Here is an 18,386-nt window from a genome sequence, read left to right as displayed (position 1 = left end):
AAAGAAATTAACTCATAGCATGAGGTATCCCGCTCCACTTTGGAGACAAGACTTATCCGACACATTTAAGAAGTCTGTCTGCTGCTCCATCACTAAATGATTTGTGTTTTATTATCAATCTATAGCAGCAAATTATCTTTGACCTCATCCATCTTCCCCCTCCCAAAGCTCACTGGCAATCTTTTGAGAATTGTTTGTTACATGTTTTCAACTTCTTTGTCAAGATGGGATAACCACCAACAACACCAGCTTTAACTTTACACTGACAAAGCCGTCCTGGGCTACTGGCTGCGTTATCATAATCACAAATCCAAACTTTCAAAAGCCAGGAAACACATAATGAAGGCACAGACTGATACCACTTTTACTGTGTTCTTAAAAATGGTAACAGCCAGCACTGATTTTCATACATTGTAACACAATCGACAGGTGATTGATAACTATGAAAATGAAGGGAAGGAATAAAAAAAGGATAGCTGTCTTGTAGATCTCAGAAGTAGAAGACAACAAAACCATGGATGAGAAGCTCTTGACCACACAGGGATGACATCAGGTGCACTGGTTCTGTGGAACACATGGGATTCTTCCTCCCTGTGGACTGTCTCCAGAGGGAACCAACAGGTGACAGATGAGGTAGAACAGTCCCAAGGGTGTTGGGTTCACACCAAAAGGAAACCCCGTTCATGCATAAGCACCATACAAAGTGCACAGGCCCACATCCCATAACAGCATGACTACAAAATGTCAAAGACAAGGAGAAGATGATGTTGCTTTTCTTGCCTGCATGGCCATGACAGAAGCAAAAGGCAAATGCTTCTACCAAGAACAATTTTGACATTTGGTCTGCTGCTGAATCCTCAAAGGTGGATTCAGAAGATCAGGACATTAAAAGCATAAACCATACAGAAGAAAGAGCAGAGGCCAAAGGAGAGACTGCGGCAGTCTGCAAAGATGCCTTAAATCTCATTTGCTGGCAACAGCAAGTTTGTATTTATGTAGCATTTCATAAACCTTAAATTATTAAGGCTTTAACAAGCTGGAAAACACTAACCTTCTTCCACTGCAGGGGCACAAGATGCTGAAACACTCAGCCAAAGGTCTTGCAGCAAGTCAGTGCAAGTACCACCTACTTTTGTCCCCCAGGGATCTACTTGACGCTGGAAAATTTCCCCAGTGCAGCTGTGCCAGAAACACCCACTAGCAGAGGAACATCTCTTACTGAAGGAAGGAGGGGTGATGGTGCTCTCAGGACAACACAAGTGCCCTGACCAAATGACCTTCCTGGCCCTTGCACAGGCTGATGGACATGACTTCTTCCACACTCCTCACCCTCCCACCTCCTAGACCTGGCCTGAGTCCCAAATCTGACCGTCTCCCAGCAGCTCACCTAATTTAACAAACTGTAAAGTTAAGCAGGGAACATCACTGCTCTTCATAAGAGCTCTTCAGCTTTGTAGAACCAGGCGGTAGAAACTTCAATCCTTCTCTAAATGGGAAGTACTTATATTTCACTGCCTCACAAGACGCTCTAATAGGTTGCTGCAAAATACAGTATCTCCCTAGGGGAACAAATCCAAGGCTGGACCTCATTAAACCTCTGCTAAACACAACCAGCCTATAAGAAAAAGAACAACAAAACAAAACTCCAAACCCGGGAGTCTTGCAATTATTCCCCTGGGAGAATCTTCACAAAGTTCTGGTTCTGACCTCTGTCACCTCCAAGATTCCCCAAGGAATCTGGCACTAATTGCTCATTCTTCTGCGCCCAACATTTCTGAATCACTAAGGTAATGTCACACCTTCAGCTGGTTTTTTAATGCCATTTTTAAGTAGGAATTCAGCAGGGCAATGTACATTTCTGGTACTTTTTTTTTTCTAGTTTAGACCAGCAGAAATTTTCAAAGCACAGCACAACCTTCAAGAATAACTTCCAATCTAAGTCTAAATTCACAGGCATGAGATTTCCCAGCTGCAGTGGTTTGTACACAAGCTGTCCAGGCAGTGACAAGCTGGGTGTTGAAAATTTGCTCAAGTTGACATTATTTTTGCGGGAACTGTGCAAACAACCCCAAAAATTTCTCTTTTTAATGCTGATGACAAGTATTTCACTTGCATTTTATCAAAGACACATTTCTGTGATTCTAGTCCAGGTCCTGCTTCATGTTGCTACATGCAGGGAGTACTTGTTCTACATTCAGCTGCTGGTTGCAGCTTCTCTTTAAACCATTTTTACTGATTTGATTTAATAATATGCCACCCATTAATATTCTGATCTGACAACAAACTTGGGCAGTTCTGTTACTCCCAGTGAGGATGAACCTGCACCAGAAATGGCAGTGTTCAGAAAGGGTTATACAATTAGAACAAGGTATATGTAGGATATTGCTGCATGACAACAGCATTTATCAGTGGAAAGCACAGAACTGTTTTTTGTACGAGAAACACAACTGCTTTCCCTTGCAATGAAAAAACCTGACACCTGCCAAATCACCAATTCATTAAATGGTTCACAAATGTCCATCTCAAAGCCATTTAAGAACATGGGGTCCAGGTTCATTCATACACTGCTCCACACTGAGGTCCCTCTGGTGGCACTGAGTATCACCCATCCTCATCCCACAGGCAAAATGGATGACACCTACAGTGCCACAAAGATGCACAGCTCCCAGTTCTATACTGTGCTGACAGGAACAGGACCATTTATCAGGCTGGACAGCAAATGATAGGGAATATTCCTTCCCAACCCCAGATCCTTCTGAGTCTGCATACACATACAAGGCACATCAAGCACCTCTTCAGAAAGAATTTTCTGTATCACCTCAAACAGTACCACGCCTCCAGATGTGGCCAAGGTGAATAGGGGTCTTCTTGGTTACACACAAGACACAGAAACCTTCTGCCTCCTACAGGAATGCAGCTGGATCTGTGACAGCTAAGAATACTGCCACCTCACAGGGTCAGAGTGAAGAAAAGTAAAGCAAAGACAAAACCAAAGGAACACAGAACAATTCAGTAAAAACAGTGTTAAAATACAAGAAACATTTTTATTTATATCTTACCTCACTGGAAAAAGCAATTACATCACTTTTGTTCAAAGGTAGCACAGAACTTGGATGAGACAAATAGCCATGGTTTCTGGGTTAAGGAACCCTCACATGTGAGAGCAGAGAGGACCAGAAGGTAAATTAGAGGAGTGACCATCCACACTGTTGGAACACAATTTGTAAAACCCTTCTAAATGCTAAGGGAAGCAAGACCTAAAACCAAATCAGCTCTTTCATCACAGACATTTGCAAAATTGATGCATGGAGTTTGTTAATTGTGATTATCTGATAAAACAAAGATCCATTCTGAGATGTGTTCAAGAGGCATGGGGTTTGAGTGGGGACTTTGCTCATGTAGATCTGTATTAACTGCTGGGGCCTTAAGCAGATGGACAGGCTACAGGAATGCAAGGTGAGAGCAGGGTAGCTGGGCCCACAGCCTCACTGCTTGAACCAGCCTGAAAAGGAGAAACCCCAGGGAAGAGGAACAAAAACCAGTTCTCCTCTCCTACAGACAGATCTCACCTGACTTCTCTCCAGCTTTCGTGACTAGAGCCTCTCCAGCACTTCACTTGCTAGATGGCAGCAATGGAGTTTTCAAAATAAGACTAAAATATTAATATATCTGACAAAAAAGGAGGCCAGTTTTACATTAGAAGCAACTACCTAGGCTCTAATGATGTCCTTCCTGGAAAGTTTCCTCTTGCCTTAAATTTGCCAAAAAAGTTTGATATTTTAACCAGGAATAAAACCAGATCCGTAACTAGGACAAAAAAATGTACTCTGTCCTTGCCACTCATTTTACAAATCATGATGTTTTACTTCTAAACACATAAAGTCATCTTACCAATAAATTTTAAAATTTCATGATTCAAAATTTCATATAATCATGAGCTAGTGTACAACATAATTAAAAACAAACCAATGTAATATTTGATCTAGGAAAAAATGTGTATTTTTTTTTAGCTGGAAAGTAACTTTAAGTCAAGTGAAGAACTCAAAGGCAACTCAGATGAATAACTGGCAAAATATGACTTGAGCAATCACTTGTCTTTCTAAACTAAGAGCTCTGCTCAAGGAGATTTATAAAGGTAAAACATCCCATGAAGCAAAGTCAGTTCAAATTAAGAAGCAGGAGAAAATTTACTGTAAAAATATAATCTAAGATGGAATGGTACCAGGCAAACTTTACAGCTGTGAGTGGATGGTGGGTGACATCTACCAGGCAGCCTTAAAAGTTGGACTGAAGTCATTAGAGGCAGGGCAAGATGAAAAACAGCCCGATGTGTTCTTGCAGTGGCTCACAAGAGGTTCCTGAGGGAAAGCAAGGTGACAGAAATACTTACACAAGCTGCAAATGCAAGAGCACCTTAGAGGCCCATCAGAGGTGAAGTCAGACAAAGGTGACAAGGGAAACCTTTGTCAGAAACAGAGAACCCCAGAAACAGAGCACCCCAGACAGAAACCAGAACACAGACAGGAGGCAAAATGACAATGATGAAATGACAAGGATCAAGATGTCCCAGTAGTCGGAATCGAGAGGAAAGCGACCAACTCGACTGCATTTCTCTACAAAGTTTGTTATTCATTTGTCCAGCTGTGAAAAACTCAATTGAGTGACACTGGCCATCAGTTTTAAGCTAAGAAATTTACAATTTAGAAAATTACAACAAAATTAAATATTACAGAATCTCTTATCTCCTTAGTCTGCTTGGTGACCGCTTAAAAACTGCTTTCCTGGTCTTGCTGAAGAGCACATTTCTTTTTCTGGTTTTCCTCCCTTCAGCTAGAACCGTGAACAGTACTGACATCCTGCTCCCCTTATTTCCTGCCTGTTCGCTGTTGCTCTCATTTTTACATTAGCACTAATGCAAAAACCACTGCAAGCCATGCACAGACTGGGCTTTAAAAAAACAAGGTATTTGTCAACCTTTTAATTCCTCTGTTCAACAAAGGAAGAGAAAAACCGCTCACACAACTAGGTTTCCCTAAGTAATGGAAAGAGCAATGCAAAGAAACTATAGACCCATTCTTTAAAAACTATGAACAGAGAAGAGAAGACTATGAAAAAGGCTGCCCTTGCTAGTTTTTTGAAGGTAGAAAAAAAGTGAAACAAAAGGTCTGAGGAGAAAATAAGGAGCAGCTTTTAAAATAACACCACACAAAACACCACTGTGTGAGGATGAAAAAAGGGGAAAGGGTGGAAGAAAAAAAAGGAGAGGAGAAAAAAAAGGGGGGGAGAAAAGGGGTGAAAAAGAGAAAAAAGCCAATCCAACAGCTTGAGTGCTAGGATCTTTAACAGTGCCAACTCACAAACCTGTCAAACATTTTCCTCCCATCTCCTGTGTGTCTTTCTTCAATACTACAGTCCTTCTGAAAAGGGGAGGCAGAAGAAAAATGATTGCACTAAATTTACATAACTGCACAACACGGGAGATTTATCAGCATTTTTTAACAGCCAAACAAATCGTCTGCAGAACTGCAACAATAACCTATTGGAGCTCTTACCATCGGCAACATCACAAGTGTGTCGGGAGAATCAAATCTTTTATTATAAAAATCAATCACAATTCCCATTCTGTTCCTCCATCCCTTAAAAAAAAAAAAAAGCCACAAAAACCTGAGTGCTGCTAATTTAGCCTTCTCACTAAAGAATGAATACCAGATAAAAAGGGAGCCGACAGCTGGCCCAGAGCCAAAAAGAAAGCTTTCAGGCACAAAAATTGCCAAGAACAATGTTCTGCACTCAGAATTTTTTTACATGCAACTCTGTACAGACAAGACAGGCATATCTGGCAACATGGCTAAGAATATACATTTATGATGGAGTACACTGCCTTTTAAAAGGAGAAATAAATTAGAGATTAACGCCTTTTATGCAAGCTGCAAGGAGAAGAATTCCTGGAGCAATTCATTTCAGCTCAAGGAACAAGGCTTCTTTCAAAAAGTCACCCTTTAACTGGGAAGGGCGCTTCTTTGCAGGGAGTCTGAACTGAGAAATACGCAGCTCCTTGCTTTCTATTTATAGTCATTCAGGCAGTGAATAGCCTCATTCCAAATGCCACAAGGCATACTCACAACCTTTTATTCCAGAGACCTGATTTGTGTTTCATTTCAAAAAGTCCAGCCTGATGAGGGGAAAAAAAAAAGGGGGGTGGGGGAAGAAAAAAAAAAAAGAGGGAGGGAGAAAATCAGCAACGCGTCTTGCAACAGAAACACTTTTTTCCCTTCAACTTTTTCCTTATGGAGCTGATGCTGGAGACTGTGGAAAAGAGGGTGGGTTTTTATTTAGAAACTTCCCTATGGGAAAGGAAAGAAAGTGTGAGCTTTGGAAGTGGATGCATTTTTACCCATTTAACAGTGAATGCCAGTTGCCCTGCAATTTAAGCAAGTCTGGGGGAAGGAGAAAAAGGAGTGAGGGGTGAAAGCATTTCAATTACTTGGCTTTGAAGGACCCTTCTGAATGAGAAAGAGACAGAAAACACTTGTCAAATGCAAGTTCAAGTGAAAGCCACTTCTGCCAATGAAGTGTGCAGATGGCTGTGGGGGTTCCGCTGAACCCTAACTGGGCCTCTATTATGTCTTTATTGCTCACAAAAAGGCCAGGGTCACCTTCAGTTTAGAATAAGTTAGCATCCTTTCCCACAGAATGACTCTGGTCAATCAAGCCAAGCAAAGGAAGTCTTCCTTTGAGTGACTGCTATCCCATCAGTGCACTGAAGAATTTTTAGAAAGGATAAATAGACACAAAAACCTTTGGTCTCATCCACACTACCGACATTTATCAGAAAAATTTCCCACCACTGCAGGCAATCTTGGGAGAACTAGGGTAGGCTGGTGGTGGCTGTCATGTATGTCTGTTAGATTTCTCTCTCGTTAGGCCTGGATGATACAAGTCTAAAAATGGCATTGACAGCTTTCAAAATTTCACTAATAAGATGTGGCATGAAAAGCAAGTTCCACACCTTTATTTGTAGTGAGTTCTTCAGAAACATGGGAACCTCATCAGGCCAGCCCAGCACACCAAGTCTCCTGTTTCTTACAGCATCCACTTTTCACGTGTTTCACAAGCAAAAACTGCAGAAATTTGTGCTGATAGGGACCTGTGGTACCACCACCTGCCCTCCCAGCACTGCTCAGGACAATCCAGCTGGAATACTCCAGTATGATGCTCTGTAGTAATGTGAAATAAATAAATAAAATGACCCAACAAAGCTGAAAAGAGGCTGGAATTTGTGTTTGTGGTAAACACTCTGCATTCTTCATTTAAGAAGTTCACACCTAAGGTCACTAAACACCAAGAAAGGGTTCAAATAAGAGCAGGAGGAGGACTTTCTCTCAGTGAAAAGTTAGTTCCCAAAGTAGGGTGACAAACTGTGCATATTGGTACAACTATCTTCAAAACATCAAAGAAACAAGTCTCTTTTAACACTGCTGTAAGACAGTATTCATGGGATCACAACTCCCCGGCAGGAAAAATCACCTTCTCTCTAGGTTAGAGGTAAGCTCTATGGCAAATTCAGCATTTTTCTTGGGAAAACACAGAAGTAGGAAAATGAAATCATAGTAGGTAACAGTATTTAAAGGAAATCACTCATAGCTATTGGCAAACACTATAGCAAGTAACTTCGAGAAGGTTACCAAGTTAAAACCTCTCTCAACTCTCCAGCCTGCTGGTCTGACAAACTCAAAATTACTCCAACTTCCAGGGAAGCCAACTTTTTCTCAGCAACTGGAAAAACACATACTTGTTCTGTGCTAGAATATTTACCACGTTCTCTTAAAGGGGGGCTCGTTTCCACACTTCATAGGTACAGAAGCCTTTGTACCACTACATACAAAATCCCTCCTTTAAATACAGGAAGCTGATCCCAACAATGGAAGTAAAGCAGAATTCTCTCCCTAGCAAGAGGAAAAGGGTGATTTGATATCAGATAGCCTAAAATAATTCTTCAGGGAGAAAGGAGAGCTTCAAACATGTAAAACTCAAATAATTCTTCAACTTTGTAGTTTAATACATCCTCAGGATTTCCTCTTGATAAATATGGCAAAAGCTGCACATACAGAAGTAATTTCTGAGCACTCCACAAAGACTAAATTTAGAAGCTGCCTGTCAGTTGTTTCTTTTTTAAGCTGTCCCTTTAAAAGAGAAGTACAAAACAAAAGAGTTCCTGGATAATTACACAAGATTTAGAGGTTTTTATGGCAATACAGCAGCTCTAATAAATCACAAATTGTTATAGATTAATGTAAGTTCATAGTGGTAGAAATTTGAATGTGGAAAGACTCAAAGGAGTATTTAAACTGGCAATATTTAAACGGTGTATTTTTTCACTTTGAAGCCATTTGATACAGTACCAAGCAGGGCATATAAAAGTTTAAGAGAATATCTGATCAAAACCATCCTATGAAGGGATCTCATTCAATCAAAACATTATTTGAAAGTTTTCTACTAGTGCATTAAGTGACATGAGAGGCCACATTGTCTCCTGTATCATGTAGGTGGGACAAGAAGTCCCTGCTGCAAATGCTTCTGCACAACAGGGTTTTGCTGCAGGGCTGGTTTTGCTCTATTTCTTCACAGCTGAGAATTTCTGGTTACTTATGATGCTGAAGACAAGGTCAACTAATATGAACCTTGCACTTGGAACAGAAAAACAGAACTCCTTGATGTTTTTCAGTTCCTGAAAATTGGGCAAGGGGGAAAGAGAGAAGACTAATCCAGTATCCCAGCACAACCTCTAAGAAAAAATTCTCTTTACTACAGAAAAGGTTCGCCTTTATTGTGGAAAATCCATTTATGCTCAACAGTAGCCCAGACAACAGTCTTCACTTCAGACATGTAGCTGCCTTTTCCATATGTATGGCCTAGCCTGTGAAGAAAAGAACTGGCATCTTGAATTTGATTTGTAGTTAGTTATCTGGGAAATCTCAGCTTAAAGAATTAAGAATATACCCACAGCACCTCATGCTGCCAAGGAGACATAGTACCTACCTTGAGGACTGAAGCCTCCACACCCCTGTCGACTGGGCTGCTGCATTTCAGCCAAAAGGTGATAAAGACCAGCCTAATTGAGGCTGGGTCATCATTCACATGCAGGGGCCCTCCACCATCCCACGCCATCCTATCCCACCCAGAACAGCAGAAAAAAATTTCTCAAGAAACATTTGAAGAATAGAAAGTTTTATGTATCTCCAAGAGCACTGCTGAACACAGGATGGAATTAGCCACAGCCTAGGTGTGTTCCTTATAAAAAACACTTTCTTCTTCAACAGAGTCACACCTTTCACTTGTTTAGGGCTCAGATACAAGTTCACCTGGCAGCTAATACTGAAAAGGGACAGGAAAAAATTCACCTTCATAAGTTTATCTTCTTCCCTTCAGTCAATGAGTCTCTCTGCTCTGTGAGCACTTCCTTTCTACTTAGATTAGAGCAGAAAGGTGTGACCCTTCTGTTCTGATCTAAAACGTCTCATTCTGTGAAACTGGACCTGACTTTCTTCAACAGCTCACTTGGCAAAGGCCCTCTTGGAATTAAACAAAGCTCATGTGGCGCAAGGTATAAAATAACATACTGAAATGCCTAATTAAGCAGGAAGCAAAACACAGACAAAGTGATTTTGTAATCAGAAGAGTGGAGCAAGAAGGCTCTATGCTCCTGAACAGGATATGTGCACTGTCTGTTGGCAGGTAGAGGCTGGCTTATTCCTGTGTTCCAGAAAGAGGTAGTATCACATCAGGAAATCCTGACCCACAGTTCAGGGTTTAAAAACGTGTAACAGAAGAGTTTAAATTCACCAAAAGCCATTCAGATCTGAAACCACTCACCAGTCTGACCTGCTGAACATTACAGATCATTGCAGATCATCGCATGTCCTCTCAGCAGTCTGTTCCACACTACAGAGCGGTGTGAACAGGGCTGCACAAACTGCAACATCATTTCTATGATAGCAAATGAGTCAAGAAAGATCATTTCAAATGAGCATGAGCAGAAAATTCTTCATTGCAGAGGAAGCTGAGACTCCACAAACATCCCTGGGAGTCTGAACTGAGGTGCCTACTCCTGACCCCAAATCTGGTGATGAGTCTGGTGCTGCAAGCAGAACACAGCCAGCAGACAGATGAGAGAGTGGGGATTCTTAAACAAGAGAGAATAAAGATCCTCTTCCCCTGGCTGCCAGGTTTCCTTTTTCCTCCTACAGATGCACACCCATGTGAGGCCTTACACAATTTTACAGAATTGGTTTTAGTCCAAGATACAGCTCTCTTCCCTCCCAGAAAGTCTGTGCTACATCCCAGCAAAGTCTCTCTGGGAAAAGCAAACATAACTGATTTGTTATCAGTCTTAACCAAGTCTAAGAACTGTCACGGAATTACTAGGTTGGATGAGACATTCAAGATCACGGAGTCCAACCCATGCCCCAACACCTCAGTACTTTATCACTCCTTCTGTAAGAAAAGAACCCTGTAACAACATTTTAGGGTAGTCCTTCCTCCAAATGACTCCTCCTATCCGTTCTACAATGGCTGTGTGGCTCCAGGTGTAAATATGGTCCCAAGCTCACCAGTACAGATTATACCCCCCAGAAGCTTAAGAGATGGTTGGTTACACACCAGGTCTTCTGACACTGCTACAAACACAGCTCTCATGTGATACAGTTTGCTGAGCAGCTCCCTTCAAGCAAAACAAAAAATCCCCCTCCACCTACAACAGCATTTATGCTTGCTGGTTCCTGAAGCTATTGCAGAGCAATACAGAGGCCTAACAGCTACTTCAGATTAATAAAAACACAGTGCTATATAATGCTCACAAACCACACAGACAATCCCCAACAAAAAAATATACCCAACAGCCACAAACATGCACACACGTTACTCCTCCAACGACACAGCTTAGTGCCACTCACAAGAGAAGTGCACTGCAAACAGAAAAACTACAAGTGGAGAAGAACTAGCATCCAAAGGAGCTGAACAGAGCTGTATGAACTGTAGGCTTGCCAGCCCAATTCTGACATGTGCTACTCAACATTAACATATTGTATGTCAACACCATGTGATGCATATCACTTCAGATATGTAGCACTTGCAGCTGGAAAGCTTGTAGTTTACTAATTTATCAGAAGTAAAAAGTATAGGAGATACAATGATTATATTAATGCACCTGCCTATTTAGACAGATCTAAGATTGTAGATCTGTTCTTTCAATTAAGGTGAATTTCAATTATCCTGCATTCCTTATTTCTATATCCATTTAACTTTTCTGTTTTCATATATTAATATAGATATGCAGTGTGGGAATTATTTACATAAATACAAGTATAAAGTAGGTCTTCTGAAATGCATTTATATTTATAGAAAAACAATGCTTTGAGATTTTTACAGCTAATTAGCATGTGGCAGTAAGCTTAAATTAGTTGTTCTCTCGGTAAGATTTGCCTATTTCAGTAAACCAGTCCAGAATGTCTTCCAAGGAGTTTATTACATTACATAGTGTTTTTCAATCCTTTGCTGAAAAATGAAACACACACACAAAAATGTATCAGTTATGGGAAAATGTCTCACGTATAAACTAAATACTGCATCTTTTAGGTCAAATAACTGGAAAATTAAGTGTAATATGTGAAGTCTTGTTTAGAAAAAGCACCCTTACGTTAGTTTAATTATTATTTTTTCTCCCCAGTACAACTGAATTCTACAAATCCTACTCTTATATTTCAGTTGCAGTTTGCTCCAAATATCCTTTTACATTATTTATGCAGGATGTGATCGACAACGCACTAATTTTAAAGGTTTTTTCCTGAAAATTCAAGGGCAGCCCACACAACTGCACCTTAGAAAGAAATTTCAGTGAGCTCCATGATCATCATCTGGTGCTGACTTAGACTTTAAACTGAAAACACCCTAGAACCTTGCAAAGACTTACTGCATGTGATACATTACTGTGCATGTGACAGTTATGGGATTATGAATCTCCCACAAAGAAAAACAAACGAAGGGCATTTGTCAATACAGGGGAACAGGAAGAGGGGGATGAGGGAAGCTGCCAGAACGGATAGTCTGCCGAATACTTATTCCAAGAATATTGCACAAGCTCAACTAAAATGCATATGTAATGACAGGCAGCTGAAAATTTCATAATTGCTCATTATGCAACTATACCTTAGGCACTTTAAGCAAATGCTGAGGAAATAATTCATGGGAAAACCCAGCTTGCCACATATTTTTTTAAAGGAGAATTAGGAAACTATACACGTGGGCCTTTGCTTCTCTCTCTGCTGGAACCCTGTAATCCTTATTAATCTGCTGTTTGTTCCTGGAAAGTAACTTTTCTCTGTCAGTAAAATCCAAAGTTCAGTTGGATTAATCCATGCCCTTTACCTGTAATGAAGCTGTGGGGACAAACACATGATTTCGACAGAAACGACTCAAAATTTGCTATCTATTTTCTATTTGCCATACTCTTTGTCAAAGTAATTAAAAAAAATAAACTTAAAACCTGGGAACAATGTTACCACAGGGTGCCAAATTTGCAGCGAAAGCCCCGTAGGCTCCTGTCACACAAAATTTTGACAAGCCTTGCCAAGTGGTTTCTTCAGGATGCAAAGTGCTTGCAAAGTGACTGGGCCCTTTGTGTCGCAGTTGAATGCTGCAGACGGGAAGGTTAGCAAAGGGGTTTTGACAGGAAAGGGTAACTGCTGCTTTCACCCTGTGAAGTTCTCCATGCACACATAAAACACAGTCCCCTGGTACAGGGTGACACTTGGTGTGTCCTCAACAGCTCTGCAGAGATTATTTTCTATCTGAGAAAGAGCACACTCAAAATTAATGTCACAGTGTGTTACCAGAACTGAACAAAACCACCCCTGAAAGCAACCAATCAACACACCCAGGGGCATCCACAGGACATTCCAAACCTGAGGTCCAGGAAAAACAGGACAGGTGCCCTCAGCCTATCAAATTTCCAATCTGTACAAAGTTCATTTGCTGTTTAAGAACTTTAAATTCAAAGAGGCCCTCTTAGTGAGGGTAAGATGACTCCCTGCAGATCTAAAATACCAGAAACCAGGGCAGAATACCAAGCAGACATACACACAAATATGCACAAGCTACATTGGCTCTTGTGTTTTGCTCTACGTAGAAAGCAGTAGAAGGCATGCCATGTGATGAAAGAGATTCTCAGTTACCATCTAACAGCAATTTGGGATCCCATCTTCAGCACAGACAAGGCAGCACCTTCTTTGCCTTCTGCAGCAGAATGCAGCTGCAGAGTGCAACTTTCTGAACTGTGTAGGGGCAAGATACTCAGCTGAAAACTGCCTTCTTCAGGAACACTCAGCATAAATCTGAACATCGTTTAAGAAGAAGCAAGAACTCCCTCCTTGCAGTGTAGCAAAAGAGTAAACCATCCAAAACCATCATCAGCTTTTTTTCCTTTTGCTACCTAATGAGCTACAAAATAGAGCTTACTATCTACCATCCCATCTATGCTGGTTTTAGATTATAACAGAAATTAAATTTATCCAGTAACATGCTTCGAGGTAGTTTTAGATGTCTTCTGGGAAACAAGAAAAATCCCAATACTCAGCTGGGTCCACTATAGTATAAAATAGAAATATGTACCCTCGACTTGAAGTCAGCTAAATTTTGTTTCTGACAAGCTACAGATGCAGCATACATACATGCCTACAGAACAAATCACTGAGACACAGTGGCTGCTACTAAATGGCATGTTCTGTTCTTGGCAACAGAACACATGCACGGGAAAACGAGTTTACGCCAGTGACTCCAGCAGCAAGTGAAACTGGAAGTGCCCCACCTCAAATGACACACAGTGAGGTTTCATGCACAGAAGAAAAACTGAGTGAATAAAAAACCCTTACATTGGTTTCTCTGGTTTTCCTAGACTTTGATGTCAAACCAAACAGGGTTGCTGGATTTGCTGCCTGTCAGTGAAGTGAGACAGACTGAACAGATTAACCCCATGAAACAGAAGGCATAACTTTTGCCCCAGCTAGAAAAGATAGCATCTTGTTCCCTGTCCTGCAAGCTGAAAGGTAAGAGAAGACAGGATCTCTCTGGTGGTCATCAAACTCAGTTACTGCCAAATACTGAAGTTAGATTTCTGGAGCTAGCAGACAGTCTAGTTTCCTCTCTTCCTTATGGCAAAATCTTTAGAAAGCAGTCATTCCTCAAAATCTATTTATCTAAATTATTTATCAAAAAATGTTGCATATGTTACTACCCCAAACAACATTAAAACTCAATTGATTTCACAGACCGTGACCAAGGTAGAAATTTCTCTCCTCAAATTCAGGCACAGACTGCCTATATTGTTTTCAAAGCCATAGGTACATAAAAAATTACTTCTTGTCCACAAATCTGGCCACCATCCTGAAATATGGCCTTCCAGGGCCTTCATATCCACTGGCTCCTGTAAATGAACCGTGCACTGTCTTTTGCATCCAGCAATTTTAGATAGCAGTTCCAAGCACCACAGACAAGCCAAAACATCTTTTAAATAAATTTTACCTGAGTGTCCCAATTTGTTGCAAAAGCCTCAGGTAAAGCCTGCGATTTCAAGCAATTAAATTACACTTGGAGCAATGTAGACATAACAAACATACCATTTCTTGCAGAAATTTTCTGAACCACATGAATGTACTTCCTTTCTTCTCAAATATGTCTTGTTATGCTAAATATCATTTTAATATTAATGAAACAACAGACTCCTCCAAAAATGAGTAAATGTACCCATGACAAAGCTGCATATGAGAACTGCACTTGTTTTCTACAAATGCACCCAAGTATGGCTCGGTTACTCACCTCAATTTTATCTGTCTTTGCATCTCCCCAGTAAAGCTTGTTTTTTTCAAGATCCAATGCCAAGCCATTGGGCCACCCAAGGGATGTATTCACCAGAACTCGCCTTTCTGAGCCATCCAAATAAGCACATTCTATCTTTGGACTTTCACCCCAGTCTGTCCAATACATGTAGCTGCAGCAAAAAAAAAGAGGGGGAACAGTTAATGCATGCAACAGGAAGACAAGAGTTAAGGAGTTAAGGCCTGTGTTGCTTTTGCAAGCATTTGCCTTCTGCCTCCCCAACAGCAGCAAACAAGCCAACTCAAACTGTAATCAGTAAAGACAATAAAAAGCTTGAGTAGTAAATAAACTAAACTACTGAAAATATGCAATGGCCCAATTCTTTCATAGTTAGGGTAACACTGAAGATGCAGAGAGAACAAAATTCAACCAAACACCCAATGTATAGGCTCACTGAAGAACACTGTATTTAGAAGTCACCCTTCATGTACACAGTTATTAAAGGGATGAATCAAGGGAAAACCAGTCATTTCCTGAGTATCTGACAAGAAGTACACACACCATCCTGCAATCTGCATGTTTTCAGTTTCAGGAGACCATAAGCGGATGCCAAGACCGACCACAGGGCTCTCACTGAGCTCAAGGCTTACCCCATGACAGGATTGAGCACTATGGCTCGAGGTTCGTCGAGGTTTTCCGAGATAAGTATCTTCCTGGAGGTCCCATTCAGCCGGGTCACCTCGATGCGGTCTGTGCCAGTGTCAGTCCAGTACAGGTTCCTGGCCACCCAGTCCACAGCAATGCCATCGGGATGGTTGATCTCCGTGGTCACCAGCGTCTGGGCTCCAGCACCATCGAGATAGGCGCGGCGAATCGCCCGGACATCATCGTCAGTCCAGTAGATGTAGCCTTCCACAGGGTCGTAGTCAATGGCAATTGCATGTCTGATGTTGTCTATCTGCAGAATAATGTCAGTGAAATCCGGCGTGTCCAGGGAAATCCTCCTCAAGTCAGTTCTTCTAGCCAGCAGCAAGACTTCCTCAGCACCTGGGGAGAAAAGCATTCACAGCATCATTTCCATTGCTAGTGACGTGAAGATCTCAGTAGAGCACAGCAGGCTGTGAACTGCTGCTGTCGCTGTAACAAAGGGAGATTTCCTTCAATAGGGACATCAAGCTCTCATGAAAATACAGACTTGCTTATATTTTAAATGGCAATTTCTCCCAGCCGTCTAAACTAATACAGACCATAGCAATCTGTCTCCAGAATCTAAAACCAAACAATTTGGTGGGTGCAGGTCTAAATATTTCATCACATTATAGAGACTTGCCCAGCCAAATGTCTCACTAGGTCTATCAGTGCACTAGACAAGTTTTCACACACGCCCTGCACAATAAACGATAGGGGCTAACAGAAGACTGGAGTATTTTGTAAACAAATTCCATTAATCATTTACTCCAGACAGTCCAACAAGAAAACAAGTCACAACCACAGCAAGTATTTATCATTTGGCCCAAGCTGACGCAAAACAATTTTAAGGCAATAGCATTGTTGTTCTTTCTCTCCTCTATTCTTTCTCCCCACTGCAAAGTTTTCCTGCTTGTGGAAAGGGTGCCAAACAACAACTTAGAGTACATTTCAAGGACAAATGGCATCTTCAGTGTTGTCTGACACTGAAGTGACAGCTTCTTTCATTAGTGCACAGGACAGACACCAAAATATGCAGTTGCTTAATAAAGTTTCCCCACATCCACTCATGTATGCTTCAGTACAAAAAAAGATGTATGTGGGGTTTTTCCTACTTCTGTTACCAAGCTGAAGCTGTGTATTTCAAAAACTGACAAGGAAACTCTATTGTTTAGCAATACTCCAAAACTGGAAACCTGAATAAAAGTCATTTGCTGTATTTCATCCAGACCAGCAAACACCACAAGGAGATGGCCATTTCCAGTTCCCCCAACAGCTGAGATGGAATGAAAATGGCCAACATGGGGTATATCCTTTGAGCCCACTAAGAATAACAGAAATTCAAATCCTCACAAGAACATTCTTCTAGAAATATTTCACACCCAGACATTCTTACATAGTTCTGGAGACACAAAAGTTGAATCTAGTGTACAACACCACCAAATTCACATTTACCATGGGTGCTGGGTTTGGGTTTGGAAATCATGGTTTAGCCTCCACATATCACCTCAGAAGCTCTGGAAAGAAACAGTGCTCAGGGCACAACGTATAAGGACAGAAGGGATCTAAAAGAGCAGCACTTTAATAACACTTAAGCACTTTGAACTACCTGAAGCCATCACAACTCTTGGATGAAGCAGTGCTGCTCTCCTCCTTGCCATGGGCTGCTTGCTCTCACTTCTGTACCACTGTTCTCACATGCAAGCAGAGCACGGCCTTGTCCTATGGCTGTGTGCTGCAAACCAAAGAGCTGATCCAAACCAAAACTAACCCAGCAGAAAGAAAGCCATCGGCCTAAGCTGACAACCAGACCTGCAGAGCTCCACAAACACTTGTGCTGGCACAAAGAGGGGCTCCAGCAAGAATGCTTCTCCCAGTCAGCATCAGCTGACGAGGTCTGATAAGGACAGCATCACTTTGAGGGAAGGCTTGGGCAGAAGGAGAAACAACTCAGAGCTCAAAAACCCCTGGAGAAAAGGGAGGAATGAAAGCCAATGCATGGATGACAGCAAAGCAAGAGAGACACAGCAAGTACAGCAGAATCAAATACCTCATGTAACAAAGTTTCCTGTCTAGCTTCTATGGTTCTGAAATATTTCATTATGGGAGTCAAAACAAAAATTGTTTCATGCAAGTTAAGTAAAAATTCAGGCCTCAAAACACAACATGGAGAGGGGGATGCATCTGGTCATCCAAGTGTTGTGCAAACACAGAAAGGTTTTAGATTACACATTTAAAGACAGGTGAGATGTTGGAGTTGCATTTTATTTAAGAAAACACCTGGAATGCATGGCGTTTTGTCTCAGGGAGGATGATGAGCGAGTCAAGACTTCACGGGTTAGGACTAAAGAACAGACCAGTGGGGTGACACTGTTGTGGGTGTTTGTTACAGGACACCAGATCAGGAGCAGCAGTGGATGAGGTCTTTTACAGACAGCTGGAAAGAGCCTCACAGTCACAGAGCCTGGTTCTTATGGGTGACTTGAGCCACCCCCATCCCTGCTGGAGGAACAACACAGCTGAGCACACACAGTGCACGAGGCTCCTGCACAGCACTGATGACAACTTTCCAACACGGTGGTGGAGAGGTCAGTGAGAAAAGATGTGCTGCTGGACCTTGTACTAACTAACAGCACAGAACTGGCTGGGATGTGAATGCTGGGGGCAGCCTTGGCTGCAGCGACCATGACATGGTGCAGCACACCACCCTGCAGGGAAGAAACGGGGCCCTGAGTAAGGTCCTGAAGAGAAAACTGATCTCTTCAGGCATCTTCTTGAAACAATCTCATGGGAACATGCCCTAGAGGGAAGAGGGGTCCAAGAGAGGAGGT

General features: G+C 41.6%; 1 protein-coding gene across 2 annotated transcripts in view; it reads right to left on the bottom strand.

The window, feature by feature from the left end:
* The window catches only part of LRP5 (LDL receptor related protein 5), a 145,413-nt gene that overhangs the window by 53,984 nt on the left and 73,043 nt on the right, over positions 1–18,386 (bottom strand). For both annotated transcript variants that reach the window (XM_063398289.1, XM_063398290.1), the window contains exons 6-7: positions 15,519–15,915; positions 14,869–15,040 (exon numbers count right to left, since the gene is read on the bottom strand). In XM_063398289.1, the coding sequence (XP_063254359.1) occupies positions 14,869–15,040; positions 15,519–15,915 (569 nt within the window). The remainder of the gene's footprint in view (positions 1–14,868; positions 15,041–15,518; positions 15,916–18,386) is intronic.

The sequence above is a fragment of the Prinia subflava genome, chromosome 5 (genome assembly GCF_021018805.1).
Source record: "Prinia subflava isolate CZ2003 ecotype Zambia chromosome 5, Cam_Psub_1.2, whole genome shotgun sequence".
In the NCBI taxonomy this organism is placed as follows: domain Eukaryota; kingdom Metazoa; phylum Chordata; class Aves; order Passeriformes; family Cisticolidae; genus Prinia; species Prinia subflava.
This window is presented reverse-complemented; position numbering and strand designations above follow the sequence as displayed.